This window comes from Schistosoma mansoni, chromosome 2 (assembly GCF_000237925.1).
Source record: "Schistosoma mansoni strain Puerto Rico chromosome 2, complete genome".
In the NCBI taxonomy this organism is placed as follows: domain Eukaryota; kingdom Metazoa; phylum Platyhelminthes; class Trematoda; order Strigeidida; family Schistosomatidae; genus Schistosoma; species Schistosoma mansoni.
In genome coordinates this window covers 21,459,494-21,476,381 of record NC_031496.1, presented here as the reverse complement: position 1 = coordinate 21,476,381, position 16,888 = coordinate 21,459,494, and the positions used below count along the sequence as shown (strand labels likewise).

General features: G+C 33.9%; 1 protein-coding gene across 1 annotated transcript in view; it reads left to right on the top strand.

Annotated features, from left to right (window-relative positions):
- The first annotated feature begins 2,596 nt into the window (after window positions 1-2,596).
- Window positions 2,597-16,888, top strand: part of Smp_157350 (protein kinase) — a 47,858-nt gene continuing 33,566 nt past the window's right edge. Inside the window, exons 1-8 of the mRNA XM_018796075.1 lie at window positions 2,597-2,848; window positions 2,887-2,982; window positions 3,020-3,061; window positions 3,099-3,168; window positions 3,200-3,388; window positions 6,860-6,933; window positions 7,413-7,573; window positions 11,841-11,923. Coding sequence (XP_018650324.1) covers window positions 2,759-2,848; window positions 2,887-2,982; window positions 3,020-3,061; window positions 3,099-3,168; window positions 3,200-3,388; window positions 6,860-6,933; window positions 7,413-7,573; window positions 11,841-11,923 — 805 coding nt within the window. The 5' untranslated portion in view covers window positions 2,597-2,758. The remainder of the gene's footprint in view (window positions 2,849-2,886; window positions 2,983-3,019; window positions 3,062-3,098; window positions 3,169-3,199; window positions 3,389-6,859; window positions 6,934-7,412; window positions 7,574-11,840; window positions 11,924-16,888) is intronic.

Sequence of the window (16,888 nt, the reverse complement as noted above, 5' to 3'; positions counted from 1 at the left end):
GATCAGTCTTCAACCTACTGTTTTGGTAGACAGACTTTTCGTTAGCATCATTAGGTTGTTTCTTATTCTTTATCGGTACCCATTCATTAGCTTTTATCGTAGTAGCAATCACGGTCGCATTATATAAATTGCGGAACCCTGGATGATTGTCGATGATTTGAGTAGTCAGGATGTTGCTGTTCCTGTTGGCAACAGACCTGCTCTTGTGACTGAGTTTTCTGAGCGTTTTTTTTTCCACGTCTCAGTGACCATTCAGAGGTTTTTAAGATAAAACTTGACACAGACAATGCCTAGAAATAAAAAAGATGAGATTTGTGTCATGCTTCAAATTAACCATTGTTTGACATTCTTCAGATACTGATTGCAGACTAATGTTGAGATCTTGTTTGATCCTCGCTAAAATCCGTGTTCTAACATCACCATCTACTAAAGATTGTAATTAACAGACAAAAATAAGGCATTTAAACCCATCTGAGGACATTTCCTTTGATCGGGACTGCTCTCATTCCTGGTTCACGATGCTTGCATACGTCATATAATCGTCCTGTGGTTTTTTACAAGCTGGAGACTCTGGTATCTAGTGTGAAAAATCGATGATCGTTCGCCAAATATGTCAGGCACTCTACTGTTTATCTGAATGTTATGTCGGTTGGCTTCTTTATGAAGATAATAATAATGATAATTTATTATCAAACAACAATTTGTTACATGAGGCCTGTCTGTTTACAGGCAAGATCAAATTGTTACAGAAGTTACGATTTTCACTTTAAAAAATTAATCAGCTGGGTCGACACTTTATAAGATATGAATGTAAATGGATTTCGTAAGAAACATGTTGTCAATACCACACTTGGCACAGATTTTTTCATGTCGAAACACTCCGATATTTCGTTATAATAATCTCAGTTTTGAACTTTCGTCCCACTCTTCACAATCATTAATAAACAAATCCTAATGGCGTTTAAACCATGCCTCAAAATTAATCCCATATTGTGGATCAAATCTAAATTCATTTATTGAATTTGCAATAGAATCTGGAGTCATAGTGGAATTAGATACATTGACTCTTGAGGATATTGACATATTTTTGACTAATAATTCGATAAGAGAATTTCGCTTCTGCAATACAGTTTTCAGGTCATCCATTTTATTGTTACAAAATCCACTTTAACTGAATATATAAGCTCAGATCCGTTTTAACTGCCCTCGCCAATTGTTATAACGACAAAGGTTCTTGTCATAACGGTTCTTTTCCTTTTTACATGTATATGGGACGTTAATTTACCTTAGACGAATATCTACACTAGATTCCCTCCCATTGTCTGTTTTACACGAATTAAAAACAACTCCGATCAAGAACACATGATTACCTTGACTAGAGCCTAAATGTATTTTCACACCCAAACCCGACACAATCCAGCAACAAAAGGACAATCAATCAATAATAATAAGCAAAAAGGATAGGGGAATATATAGCACATCTGACACCTGTCACACTATGTACATGTCTCACTAAGCAGACAACCAGTCATTATCATTATCGCCCACACATCAGTTTACATAGACGATCTTCAGGTCTATTACTCTTCGTTGATGATGTGAAGATAAACTGGCACTTCATGAGGATATGACCCGACTTCAAAGTTGGGCAGACGACAACGGTCTTACCTTCAACACTTCAAAGTGTAAGGTAGTACATCTGAGACATGTTGTAGACTACAAATACAATGTAGGAAACTCCTTTCTAGAAGTATCCCAAGCCGAAAAATATCTAGGAGTGTCAGTACTCTACGATCTGAAGTCTCAAACTAACTACGATAATAATGCCTTCCGAGCAAACATTGCACTGGTAACATTGAAGCACATTTTTGGCCAGTTTGACGGAAGAACTTTCCACATAATCCTCAAAAGTTTTATTCGTTTCCATATAGAGTACGGAAACATAGTATTTCCCCCTCACTTTAAAAGGATAAGGACATTTTGGAGCGTATCCAACGGCGAGCCACGAAATCAGTTCGGGGACTCAAGTTTAAACCTTATGAAGAGCGCCTCTAATCACTTAACCTTTACCCGTTAGAGTACAGGCGTCTTAGAGGTGATCTTCTTATGACTTACAGTATCCTTAATACTTCTGGTCATCCCCTTAAACATCTTCTTAAGCTTAGTCATAACACTAACCTGAGAGGTAACACCCAGAAATTGGAGACCCTACATAGCAGAACAGACTGCAGACACAACTTCTACTCCGTTAGAGTTGTCAAGTGCTGGAATTCGCTGCCGACTGAGCTAGTCCAAGCGACCTCCCAGGAGTCCTTTAAGAGGAAACTTGACTTATTCTTAAGGACTAAGGATAACATATTATTATGATTTACCAAATTCTTTTTTTTTCCTCTAATATCGTTCATATACCTAGGTTTTTGCTTGGAGGTATTGGTGATCCACTGCTACTAGACACGGAAGCCCGTTAAGCGAAAGCTTCTTCTATTCCGTCCTCAACCATTTGAACCATTTGAACCATTTGGATGTTGTACGGGGAGCCAGTTTCAAAGTCTTCGGTCATCAGCTGACTTCGGACAGTGATAATAAACTTCAGATTGTAATAGTAGCATGTGGTGTTCATTAATAATCTTAACACATATCAGTTGTTGGAATTTATCAATTTTATCAACGTATTGAAAGTCAGAGTACTCCCGACATAATCTCGTTGCTTACATTTTGTATCTCTAATTTCACAATCTAAATTATTTCACCTTAAAATATGATCAGCTTGGGAGCGTATGAATATAATCCAGCGGATGTTCTAGGTAATGGGGCATTCGCAATTGTATATAAAGGAAGAGTCAGAAATGTAGGATGTATAAATATTATCATCATTTCCCCCCCAAGAATCCAGATGAACCTGTGGCAATAAAAATCATGTTGAAAGACCAAAATGTCCTTAAGTCAAAGACGCTTCTTAGCAAGGAAATATGTGTCTTAAAGGTGAGTTTATATTTGTCACTCCTTGCATTACAATAAGGACCTTAACCACGAAAATATCGTCCGACTATATGATCACAGTGTATGTTTGGATCTTTAATAATATTTTGCTTTCTTAGATCTCTAGCAGTGGAGTCTATTTGGTAATGGAGTACTGCAACGGTGGTGATCTTTCCGAATACTTACAGGGTAATCATATATCTCTAGTTTAATTTCTTAGCCAAGCGCACTTTGCCTGAGGATACAATCCGTCACTTTCTAATACAAATTGGCTCTGCTATGGATGCTATGAATAGGAAAGGTTTTATGCACAGAGACTTAAAACCAGGTAATATCTTGTTGAGTCACTGCAGGGATTGTGGTCACCATGTCACTTCTATTCCTGGTTATCTTCTGTCCTTCAAGCTAGGTAAGAACCTCGTTTTGTTATAAATTGAGTTCATCTCTTATCCAAAGTTCTGCATATTTTCAGTAAAATTCTCGTGAATATTTTTTCGGCATACTATATATTGTGTGAATCGACTTGTATGTTCTCTGTACTATTGTCATTGTCATATAAATAGTAGTCGGTGTGCTTCAGAAGTTTCATTATTGTATGGAATATTTAGTGTCTTAGCCTCCAGAAAGTAGACACTCAAATAGCAAATTTGTGTAATAGTTAGTTATATTTTAAACCAATAGCCAAAATTCACCTCATGGATAAATATTATAACGACTTTTCTCAAGCACCAAGTGGACAGATACGTTTTACAAAAACTAAAACAGAATTAGACGTCAACAATAATGCGTTTTTGGATAATAGGATTGTCACGTATACTCACTGTGTGTGGCTTACTGTTCTCAGACCCATAACTTAAAATAGTTCTGGATTGTTTTTCGTAAATTGATCTTATATTTCTTGCTTGTCAACTTATTCGGCCGATTTATATAGTCTCTGTACCTGGAGACTAACTCATCTACCTAGAGTATGCAGATTGTTCATTTTTTTGAAGACATTAACGAAATCTACTTTTCAATCCCATGATTAGAAGTAATACAGATGTTATCAATGCATTTTCCGATCCCCAATTGGAAAATATTACTTTGGGACTGAACTTCTTTAATTCCTTCCTAAACATTGGCGCTAAGTAATTAAGCCTATTCGTCGCTCCTTTCGTCATCAAATTTTCATCAGTGTTACTGGAGTGATAGTCGGTAAGATCTCTACATGGGTCGAAAACGTCGTGTGGCTTTTGCCAATTTTCAATACTCGTGAAATTTATAGGAAACACTTAGTTTACTGGCATTTGATCACAGATTTCTTTTTAGACATTCTTTGCGTTTGGTAAAATAAATGAGGAAATACTATTAAATCCAGGCTTACGGTAGGTAGGAATGAGGTCACTTGATGAGACTGTGAATCCACCTAGTGTTATGTTTGTGTTATGTGTCATGTATTTCTAGCCACCACCTCCCTTGACATGAAACTTTAGATGTTGTAGTTGTAGGTTAGAAGAGAATCATTATCAGACAAACCAAGATGTACCATAGAATAATGAAGTTGGTGTATAGTACTCTGATTTGTCAGTATTTTCAAACGTTCTGGTTGAAGTCTAAACCGTAATCGTGGTCAATTGTTAAAGATCTTAGTCATTTGGTTCAAAATCAGCTAAGTTGTGACAAATGCATCCTTTTTTCATCCCCACTTATTTACTCATCAACAATCAGTCATGCGTGTCGTTCATCTGTTCAACCTTTTTTGAACAATATTTTCGTGTTTGCTGTTTTGCTCTCATAGACACAACTACTATTCTTACCTTGTTGTATATTTTGTTAATTTCGTCTCACTCTGTTGATGTGTTGTGGTAACTTGGGTTGATGGAGATTTGTCATAAGTTTTACACTGCTTATCATTCACTTACATAATATGGACTTTTCGGTCTCTAAAATTACTATTTACTTTTTGGAATGGAAAGTATTCTAAAGTCAGTTTCTCCAAAGTATTTCGTTATATCAAGTGATCTACTTCACTAACTAGTCGTTAAGTATTATCTGTCAAAATCTGTGGGATATAAAAGTTCTCTAGAGTTGAGCTTTTGTTCGTGCTTTGGTTTGGACACTCGGGGAGTATCACAACCCACACACGAATCAAGTGACTTGTGTGGCGCATATTTATTCGGTGCCCCTTTGTGCCAATATTTATGCGTTCAAATAATGATGATAATAATGGTAATAATAGTAATAAATAACGAGACTTTGTTCTTGTTGTTCGGGAGGATTATGGCTGAAATAATGCTTGGTTTTTTAGTGACTAGTATCGATGCTAAAGTAACCCATTTTGTCACTGAATAAAAATTAACAGCTCTGAAAAGAGAATTTTATCTTTATTTTCTTAAGCTATACACTCGTATTTATGGTTGTTTGATAAACATACGAGATTATATAAAGATAAAAAAGAGTGGAAAGTAAAATGATCCGAGGCTTCAAATATTCAAAAAAGAGTTGCGTAGTAACCAAAGGGTTTGAGAAAAGTAGGAGGGCAAAAATAATTTAAGGGTTAGAAATATGAGAGCTAACTACCTACTTAAGGGATATGAAGAAAAAATAAAAAGGTCATAATAATAATTGAATAATAATCATGGAAAATTGTTGGAGGATAATGATAACTGGTCGTGGTTTAAAGAGGCACAAATTAATAATAAAAAAAACATACGAGTGTACGACCTAGGTAAAGAATTTCGTCGAAAATGAAATTTTCTTTGTTAAATCCCATCTATTTTTATTCAAGGATATCACAATATCTTTATCATGTGTTAAAACAACCAAATATGCCGGTGTAAGAGATAACAGATTTTTTCAAACTTATTGTGGCATGATTTATAAGATTCCACAATCATGTAATAATTATTTTCTAATATGCATGTACCAAAAAATGATGTACAAAAGATTGACTTTGCACAGAATTTAGCAAAGGTATTCTAAATTAAACCAGATTTTTACTCTAATTGGAAATTTCTACATATATCAACCAAAATTCCAAACTAAAAATTTTCATCTAGGTTATGTGAATAAATGTTTCTATTCGATGGAAACTCGATCATCTTCAGTTTTCCTTTCATAAGCTATCTGTATATCTACGCAAAATGGTTGTGGAGTAAACACACCTTATGTTTTCTGTAGCCTACTATTGTATTTAGGTCTAAATTGCCAAAATAAATATGAATCATTTTTTTCATACTCCTGTCTAGTTTTCAGCTTCAATTGACCCGCCGTCTTACTGATAAGGCAGCAACCCTAAATCCTCATTTACATATCTTAATCACATCTGTCAATGGAGTTCTAGGATTTCATTAACTGATTTGGTTTCTTTACATGAATTCTTGAAACTGATTTTAGGATATCTGATTATCTAAGTTAACCACTTTTTTTACGCTTTCAGAACATCAGTAGCCACATACTCTCATTTTTCTCAATTGGTCCATTCAAAGGGTATTCTTGAATGTAGCGTAATTGGAAAAGTGTGTGATATTTAGTCAGGATCAGTGATGGGCAATAGTTAATGGCAGGAGCTAGGAAAGATGCTAACTTATCAATGTAATTATTTGTCCATAACAACGATGTCAATCGATTTGAAATCTTTTTGTAAATGTTTCTTAACCTCTTTGTCTGTTAAATAAATAAAGAGTTCGCAAAGACATTATAGTCTTCTTAGGAAATTCAGGGTAATACTCATCCCACACTTTTTAATTTTCATCATTTACGGTTTAAGGCTTCTGTTAGTAAGCTGCGGGTTTTCACTACTTAGTTTCATCGGTGTAACTTTATACATAGATCACCTACACAATTCCACAACTGTATAAACCCGACAATTTAATGTTCATAATTTTTCCCTTTATTTTAGCTGATTTTGGCTTCGCTAGATTTTTACAAGATGGAATGATGGCAGTAACCATGTGTGGATCACCTATGTATATGGTCAGTTTCCTTCCGACTGTTGACTATGTTGTTTGCAAATAGCACTCTCTGGGTATTAATCTGTATATACCGTTTCTTTTTATGCAATTAAGTATTTTGTCTGATTTGTTTACAGTTGTGTACAAACACTTTAGACTATCATGTGCTATGTTATTTATTAGTATACTTCTTGTTATCCTTGCACACTCCTACAAAAGTCTGTCCAAGTAATTCGTTGGTTAGGACATTAAACCTTTGAGATACTAGTAAGCGTCTTATTAGTTCTCGCAATATATTTACAGGAATTCGTGTGTATTTTCTACATTTCCATTATCTGTAACACAGAATGTATGGTACTACTGAACAGATCATCGTGATTTTTTCAGGGATACCAACTACAAGTATGAATCACAGTTGAATTTATTTATTCAAAATCGAAATAATATTTCTCCCTCTAATAATCTTTACAACCTTCTATTGATTTTTTTTGTTGAAATAAGGCTCCCGAAGTACTGATGTGTCGTAAATATGATGCAGTAGCAGATATTTGGAGTATGGGCATTATCGTTTACCAGTGTTTAACTGGTAAGGCTCCATTTTATGCCAATACTCCAGAGGCGTTAAAAAACATATATGAGAAAACAGCTTGTCTCAGACCAAAGTAAGTACCATCTAGTGTTTTTCTGTACATTTTTTATGTTGCTGTTGAATTGTTTGCTTCAAATGACTCTCTGTTCTCTGAGTTAGATGGTTTAATCTCAGAGCTTTCATTACCGTTCTAGACAATATTCTTGGTACCTACTTTATGTAAATTATTCCATATACATGGTAGAAGGTTTATAGGTCGTATGGATGATTTAGGTGGTGTTTTGTTCTATGAGCTGGATGGTTTGGTCATAGAGCTTTCATCGTTCTTCTGAACAACATCATTATCACAAGCTTCAGGTAGAAGTGAAGCGTTAGAATTTCTCCATTTGTGACTCGCAGCTTATTCTGTCGACTTCTACCTCGGTTGGTTATTGTTGACTTTTAACCTGTCGTTATCTGACTCTTATTTTGATTGTATCTCCCTTTGATCTGATTCTTAGTCCTATATTTGTCCATGATTTTTTTGATTGGTTGATGGACTGGATCGATTTCGATGTGGTTGTTGATTACTTATTGACCTGAGTGCCAAGCTTATAGAAATTCTCTGATACTTTTAGTATTCTCTCCATCCAAGGTTTTAAAATTTTGTCGGTTGAATGTATGTCCACAGTTGTCCACATGGATTGATATAAGCGAGGATATGTGATGACGTTTGACTGGTAACTGATGTTCGTGCAGGCGAAGATGAAGAAGTCATCCACTCTGTCCGATATAATATTTTTCACTCCACTTCTACCTAAAGTTTGTGCTGCTGATGTTGTTCAGACGAACAATCAAAGTTCCACGACCAAACCATCCAGCTCATAGAGCAAAACTCCACCTAAATTCAAACACATACATATATACTTAGTTTCATCGAATATAAAATTGGGTCTGTAAGTGTTTCGTGAGTTTAGTTTTTCTAATCTTATCCAACTCATTCTAGTTTATATATATGGGATAATCTCGTAAATGTTTACCACGTTTTTGTGTGAACAATTCATGCTTTAATACAATTATTGTAATGCTTATCATCTATCACCCATTAATATTTATATGTTAGAATTTGAAAAGCATGACATACGGTTGAGAGCTTTAATTTGTTTGTATACTGAGTGGATTTTGGAAAATATGTAAATAGTGTTACTTTGTTTCCTGCGGTTGAATAGATTGACTATATCTTTTTCATCTGTACCGGTGAAATGAATAAACATTTTGAAACTTACAGTTATCTACCTACTGTTATATATGTTTTTAAACATGTACGTTGAAAATTGATACATAAAAAGGAGTTCTTATTTAATACTTCATCATTAGTAGTCATTTAATTCACGTGATAGGGCGATAAAAATCAATTAGATTACAAATTAATTCAAGCCCTAAGAAAAAAAATTGATTAATACGTAAAATAAAAGTGGATTTTTGCAAGTCTCTTTTTGTGTGTGATAAATTATTGTGGAACAAAGTTTGTTTACACATTTTACTATATTGTTGTTATTGGAATAAGTTTGTTCATCCTGTAAATAGTATGGTATCATGCCTTAGTAAGATTCATGGTATTACTTAGCGTGTTTAAAGACTAGCTACTCACATATCTTCTTTAAATATAGAAAACATGACTAAATGGTGTGGTATATTTAGAATCATCATGAATGTAGGCATGTTATTGTATAAAGTATTTCTCTTATCATCAGGAATTGTTTGACAGCATTTAATGTCTTTTATCTTTTTGGTATGAATCTGTGACTCAGTAGTTTGAGCAATTGATTTTCACAGGCTTACACCAAACTGTATTCATAAATATTTGAACAACCAGATAATCTTGTTAGATCATCCAGTTAGTCAAAAGCACCTGTTACACAGCTTCTCTCAAAAAGAAATATCTTTCCTTCCTTCCAACTTGGGAGTGACAAATCTCCTTGCGACCATCTTTCTCACAATCGAATCCCATCTTCATTACCTAACATTTGTTCTGTCCCCATGATCGGTCATCCTCGAGCTTCGACTACGTTCACGTGTGCTACTAATGTTTACTATATTATTTGACGAAATTCTATCCCAGACCACCCTAAGCTTCTCTCCAAACTACATTTTAGGTCTTTCATTTTTTCAACACTATTTCAAAGCTTAAGACAGGCTTCATTAATTAAGACACTAGAATCTCGTGCTATCGATAGATGCTGCGTCTTTGAAACACCCATACAATGTCTTGATTCGTTTGACCTCACCTAGTGGGGTTGGAGAGTCAACGTTATTTACTCCTAGTATACCTAATATATATCTGATATTTGATAACAGTGATCATCTTTTACAACTATGCTCAGAAAACCGTCTATTCTTATCAAGCACCAACTTTGAGCATAAGGTAAAACATCACCTAACCTGCCAACCACCGAAATCACAACGATGGATATGAATAAGTCATATTGTTGTCCGTCATCACTGAACATGTCTGGTTGAAGACTCTCACTCCTTCTCTGTAACAGACGTCTAGACTCCAATTACTCTCCAGTTATATTTAGTGTTTGTTTGCGCCTTTTTGGGATCAGAAACAGTGAAATAAAAGGATCTTTTCGAGTATAGTTCGAAGACAAATTGCTCAAGGGTATTCTTAAGGCATAACTAACTGTGCACTTACTCGACTATGTAAGTAGTGTTCATTAAAAGGCTAGGATCCATGGTGATTCGATCGTTAAATGGAACTCTGAAATAATGAATCAGAATAAACCAAAATGGTCTTTTACTTGACCGTGTTTATATTAGCGGATGTATTGTAGCAACTCAGTCTGGCCCAAGTCTCTATATTGTTGATAACAGCCTCAATGAATAACTAATCTCACTTTTCTGCGGTTGTACTTATTGCTTCTACGGTTCTCGATGCTGAGCTTTCAGTTTCCAATTCATTCTTATCTGGTTATCCAATCTTTTCGATTCTTGTCAACGGTTTCCTCCAATAAACATGTTTGTAAATTAAGTTGGCGAGTTTTTTTCCATTGTTTAAATCCGTAATGTCATTTTAGAATTGGTGTTGAGGTGAATAGTTGGTTATCTTATGAGAATGAGGAAAATCCTATATTATTTATTTTATGATAGTCTTTACCAATTATAAATATCATTTTCATTTCATTTAATGCCCTTAAGATGTATTAATCAGTTTGTGACATCATTCCTATTAATATTCCCTTTCTGTACTGCTGTAAATTGTAACAACTTGTACTAGTCCAATTACGTGGAAAATTTCTTAATTTTAAGAACCATTCGTCTTGAGACTTCTCTCATTTTTCAGTCGATTCATAAAACATCAGCTTAGAAAATCATTGGACAGGTATTTTTTAAGGCTCGCATGTCTTACGAACACATCGCTCGTAGACCAAAATTTTCTTTAAATATTCTTATTACAATAAACTTTTAGAATGGATACCTAGATTTTAGAAATTTTGGGTGTCCTGCCAAAGTATTATCTAGAAAGATAATGAGAGTTTCAAAATTAAAGATCCAGCTCTAAGAATACATTATTTCCAAAATTTTTGAATTTTGAGGAGAAAAATAGTCCTTATTGAAGTGGTTCTCGGTAGAAATTTCAACGAAATCACTTTTAACTGACTAAAGAGTTGCTGATCTGCAAGACGTGAACTGTACACTTCATACAAGTTGTTCATCTAATGCAGTTTTATTATTGTATGAAATCTGTTGCTTTACAAATTTCATTTGACTAAGGCCTTTTTGTTATTTCATAATGATATTTAGCACACTGCAATCCAGCAAATAGTTTCTTTTCTTAGCCTATATATCAGGAAACTTGTGACTAGCAGCTCTCAATGTTTACTTTACGCTCCAAGGAAGATTTACCTTCTAGTTGTTGTTTTTGGTGTACTACTTTCTCATTGTAATAATAACAAACCGCATTTATATCTTCTTAATGAATGATTTAGTTTGTTTGTATTTTTCTTCTTATGCTTAATTATTTTCAGTTCTTTCAAAATTTTGTGAAATATATGTATCTCAGTATATGGGTGTATTAATCATAAATAAATTGACCATTAATACTGCAGTTATTAACTGTAATGAGAAAACTATACATTCATATGGTGGGTGTTAAAAATTCTTCCCAGCTCAGATAACAAGTATATCAGAATCCTCTTCTGGTTACTGTATATTTTAAGTATTTATATAGTTTGAAGGTTTTACACTTTGTAAGTTAATTAGTAAAGTAGAAGGTTCAAGTTATCAATTTGATTAAAAACAACTTCATTTGTAGTCTCTACAGTGTTCTTTTTTCAAAACTGCTTTTTGTTTTACAGAATACCTGTTACAACCAGTAAAGCGTTACAGGATCTTCTATTAAAAATGCTTATTCGTAAACCATCGGATAGAATTGATTTTCGTAAGTGTAAAGAATTGTTTTATTGTTTTTTCTATTATTATTATTACTACTACTATCGTTATTATTATTATTATTATTTCGATAGTGTAATAAGAAGATGAAGATTATCAAAACTATGAAACAGGCCATAAGATTGATCTAAACTCGGCTTTTGTGGTGTTGTATAAAAGCGTAATAGGGCTTATACTAAGGTTTATTGAAGCCTTAGCCATACGAAAATTCAAACCCCCTTTGTGTATTAAAAAACAGTTTGTTCTCACCTTAAACCTACCCTGGTAATGTTAGCTTATTATGCCTTGGAAATATTGCTCGCATCTGCTGGGATCACCGGGTAAGTAATAGTGAGGTTAGACACAGGGTATTAGGGAATGATGGTAAATCAGTTGATGAAGTTGTGAATCTTGGTCGAATGAGATGGTTGGGCCACGTGTTACGTATGACTGAACACAGTTTACTGGGACTCGCAATACTGACTAGTATTGGAGATGGTTGGAAGAAAGTTAGGGGCAACCAAACCAAAACGCGACATCAGTCCTTGAAGTCACTACCTTCTAGTCTGAGTCATGTTGGTAGATGCGGACTACTTGATTGGGGTCCGTGTGACCATCGTAACCAATGGTTTGAGACTCTGTGTGACATGGCTCAGAATCGATCACAATGGCGTAGGTGTATACAATCTGTCTTCCCTTAAACTATGAGACTAAAATTGCTTCATATCTTTCTTCCTGTACTATATCCTTATATATATAATCCGTCTTTTATATATAACCAGCACTAAATTAACTACTTCTATGAATTTGGTGTTTATCTTGTTATGCTAACGAGGTATGGCAACTTGGACCGATGCATATATGTGCCTGGTCCTACGTTGTAGCGGACTGACTGACTGAGAGTGATTAAATTTCAAATTGTTTTCTCATTATTATTATTATTATTATTATTATTATTATTATCCTTGTCTCCTCTTAACCTCCATTTCCAGTCTAGTTGACCGTCTAGTTGACCTTTTATTTTTATATATAAATATTCTTAACATGTATATGTGTGATCAGATTGTGCGAAATGTATTGCGCTAATATATCAGCACATAGTTCTGATAATCTTTGTCTTCTTATTACACTAACGAAATTTATGAAAGGGACTAATTGCTGTAAATTATTATTATTATTATTGCTGAAAAATCAAATGTATTTCTTAAAAGATCATTTCTTTGAATTACATTCTTACAGAATAATCATACCATAAAATCAACTTCACGCTCATTTACTACCCATTTTCCTTCATTGAATTTCGTTTAAAAACCCTTTCATGTATTCCATATTATTATGGTGATCAAATTAATTTTTTTTTAAATTTATTTTTAGCTAATTATATATTTACTTTTATTTTATTACATTCTTATTGTCTAATATGAAATTTTACAGAAAATTTCCTGAATCATCGATTTCTGCATCAACGACATTTTGAACCTCGAGGTAAGTGTGTATATTATGTACATATGTCTGTTTGTATTTACGTGTACGTGTGTGTGTGTGCGTGTGCGTTAGTCAATCCTACAAATGGATATTTTGCATGATTTTGAAGAAAACAAAACACAACTATGTAATGGATTTTCACTCCTAGGATTAACATACACTCATCGATATCTCTTTTATATATGTATGGATAAGTATTAGCTAAAAGTAAATGATTAGGTTGAAAAGAGAAAATAGATAATAGGACCAGATGCTTTGACTATTACATTTGTACTTTATACATTAAAGAGTACATTATATATATATATATATATATATATATATATATATATATAACTGTCCAGTAGTAGTAGCAGTAGTAGTAGTAGAAATAGTAGTAATGAATATCATTGGAAATTCTGAACTTTTGTATTTAAATTCATCGGTTCTTTGTAGAAAATCTTACTTCTCTCATCAAAGAATAATTTGAAGTTACCAGTCCTACTTCAGACAATTTTGAATTCCAAGTTATTTAATCTTGTTTGTATTCTAGCCTTGTGGAATTTGATTTAGAATGAACTCAATTCATTACTCGTAATGTAACTAGAAAATCTGTTTATTTCTTTCAATATTTGCTATGTAGTCGAATACCTATAGATTTTTATAAATTTAGGCCTATGTCAATCAAGCTAATCTTGTATAGCTTCTTTGTTATTATTACTGAGATTATCAGTGATCAAGTTCAATGTGATAAGATTATTTTATTATTACTATTAATAATATTATGCTGAATAACCTTTGTGTTTCTGTACCAATGGATAAAAATCAGCAGCAAAATTCGACATAAGGCCTGCTAGGCAGTAGGGGCAACCTTGCTAGCTAACTTGGGTGGTCGTTGAAGAGAGGACTAACTCACCACTTTGCTGTAAACAGGATTAATTGAGTTCCTTTGTTCGGGGGTCTAAAAATCTTACGGGGTGCTCGATGTGCATGTTTACGTGTATGATTCGGCTTGTGTGGTTTATGTATATAGGGATATGCAATGGGTACACGCGTGGGTGAGCCCAAGGAACGTAAGCTGAAAAATATCTACCTTATGTCTAGTAAAATCAGTGGCCTAATCCTTTAAGCTGAAGACATAATAAGTAATGTGGTAGCAAATACTAGGGAGAGGTGACCATCACCCTCCTCAGAAAGTGTTAATTTTTATGTGAATGTCATGAAGTTCAAGGGTGAAAGCCTTTGTACCAGTGATATGCGTGTAATGTGTAAGTGAATACGCTGTAGCAAATACGTTCAAAAGGAACGGTGAACATCTACCCTTCCAGGTGGGTGAATATACCAATATGTATTCTATGGAATGCACGTAGACCATACTTGCCCATGGCACGATGCCCATGTGCCAAGATCTGGGGGTAACGATCTCCCCACAAAATCGCATGCACTTGGTGGGTTTGTGAGCCTTGAAAAACGGAAACCGTTTCCAGAAAAACCAATCGGCTTCACTGGATAAGGCTTGTTCAACCTTATCACGGCTGGAACATCGTACCGTGCAGAATATCTATCTTCTTTTTCACAGTAAACACATTTGCTTTAAGGGGAAAGAGTAATAACTGTATATGTCATTTTGTTTATTTGTTAGAAAATAAATGTCATGCAAATCATATATTATTTTTCTTTTTTGAATCTAACTTATTATTTAGTGTGTACAGTTTCTCTTAGTAGAATGGACAGACTAGCTAAAGTGTTTTTTTCTTGTAATTATTATTTAAGCTATCGAATCCCTATTCAATGCCTATGACATTTAACTTAAGAACGAATGGTGTATTGATGTTTATTCCAGTTTTCCATCATTTTATTGTTTATATTTTGTTAGTAAAATTGTTGTATGAGGATAGCTTAGCTATGTAAACCCATTGGTCATTGAATATTTCAAAATTCAATTCACTTATTATTTCATTTTGTGTCATCAGCCGATAGCTAAAGATTATAAACTTAGCACTCTATGTCAATTGGTAATTATATTTATTGTGTTTGTGTTAATCAACTAATGAAGACCTTAGATGGTATGGCTCATAATCAGTTGGAATAGCGTAGCTAGTATATGAAGTTACTGATTTCACCTATTCCGTTAAAAGTTTATTCTTCATAGGCGAAGATGGATAGTGGCTAGAAGTAGGATCCAAGACGCACGTTTCGTCCTATTTGGAATTCATCGGTTGAATGTACCTGCATCCCAGGGTCCATGTTTACTCCAGGACTCGCCATTACCTTATCCATTTAGCTATTGAGTCCAGATAGCCACTAGCTTGTGCAATGTGATGAATTTTTAATTCATTTTGTATTGCTTATTTGAATCCACTGCTAGCCACCATCCATCTTTGCTTTTAATGCCTGTGACTGAAGGCAGTATCGAGGAAATTATATGCAGTTAATGATTTTGGTCCTGTTAATTTTGTATTGGTGTACAAATGTTAAGTGTTGGGATTTAGTATGGACATCACTTGTCCCAGGCTTTTTTAATTATGCGAAATCATTAATTCTTGGATAGTATTGTCTATGCTGAACGCTTTTTTACTACCACTAGAATTTTCACTACTGCTAATTTGATGTTAATCTTGATAAATTCCTCTCACAGTGTGGCAACTTTGATCGATGTGCATGTTCGACAGATTCTATATAAATTATGAGTGACTGACTAATTGTCTCAAATCATACAGTTTTTGTAACTGATTAACTGTTTTATTTATACAAAATCACGTGAACTAGTCCAATAATATTTGATGGATGGAGCAGCTTGTCCAGTAGCCCCATCAATGATAAATACTTCTGGAAAACTCAGTATTATAATGAACATTCTAAATCAGACATTCTGCTAGATAAATTCTCAAAATGCAGTTCTAATTCTCATTTTATAACTAAGCATTTTTCCGTAAACAGGTTAATACTTCCGATAATGTAGATAGATAGTATTTGCTTTTTTCAAGTATAGTACCCTAACGTAATCCATTCATATTGGAATTTAGTCACTTGTTAACTTCTCAATAATACTAAATGAATAATATAGTTAACTAAATTTATGAATAGCTGAGTTAGAAGATATCTTGTAAATTATCCAGTTTACTACCCCAAATGTATCTTAATTTCCTCAACTTAAAGTCATTTTCAAAGTATTTCTGATTATCCTGTCTCGTATGTGTAATTTGCAAACCAATATGGCTTTATCCACCTAATGACCATTGAGTTTAATGTTAGTGTATTGATCTAATGTAAGGTAATTTGAGCAATTATGCATTTTTGTTTCGATCTACATTATTATTGCTGTTTGATTTTGATTGACTGACTGGAATTTTCTAGGGGATTTTTGCTTGGCTAAAGCTCTATCATTTCAAAATGTATGTTCTTAAAAGTTCCTATGAGTGTTTTCTTAAAGTTTATTTTCCAATCAATCTGTTTCTTTTTTACTATATGTTTTACTGAAAATAATGGTCCTTTGTAATTATCAGAATCC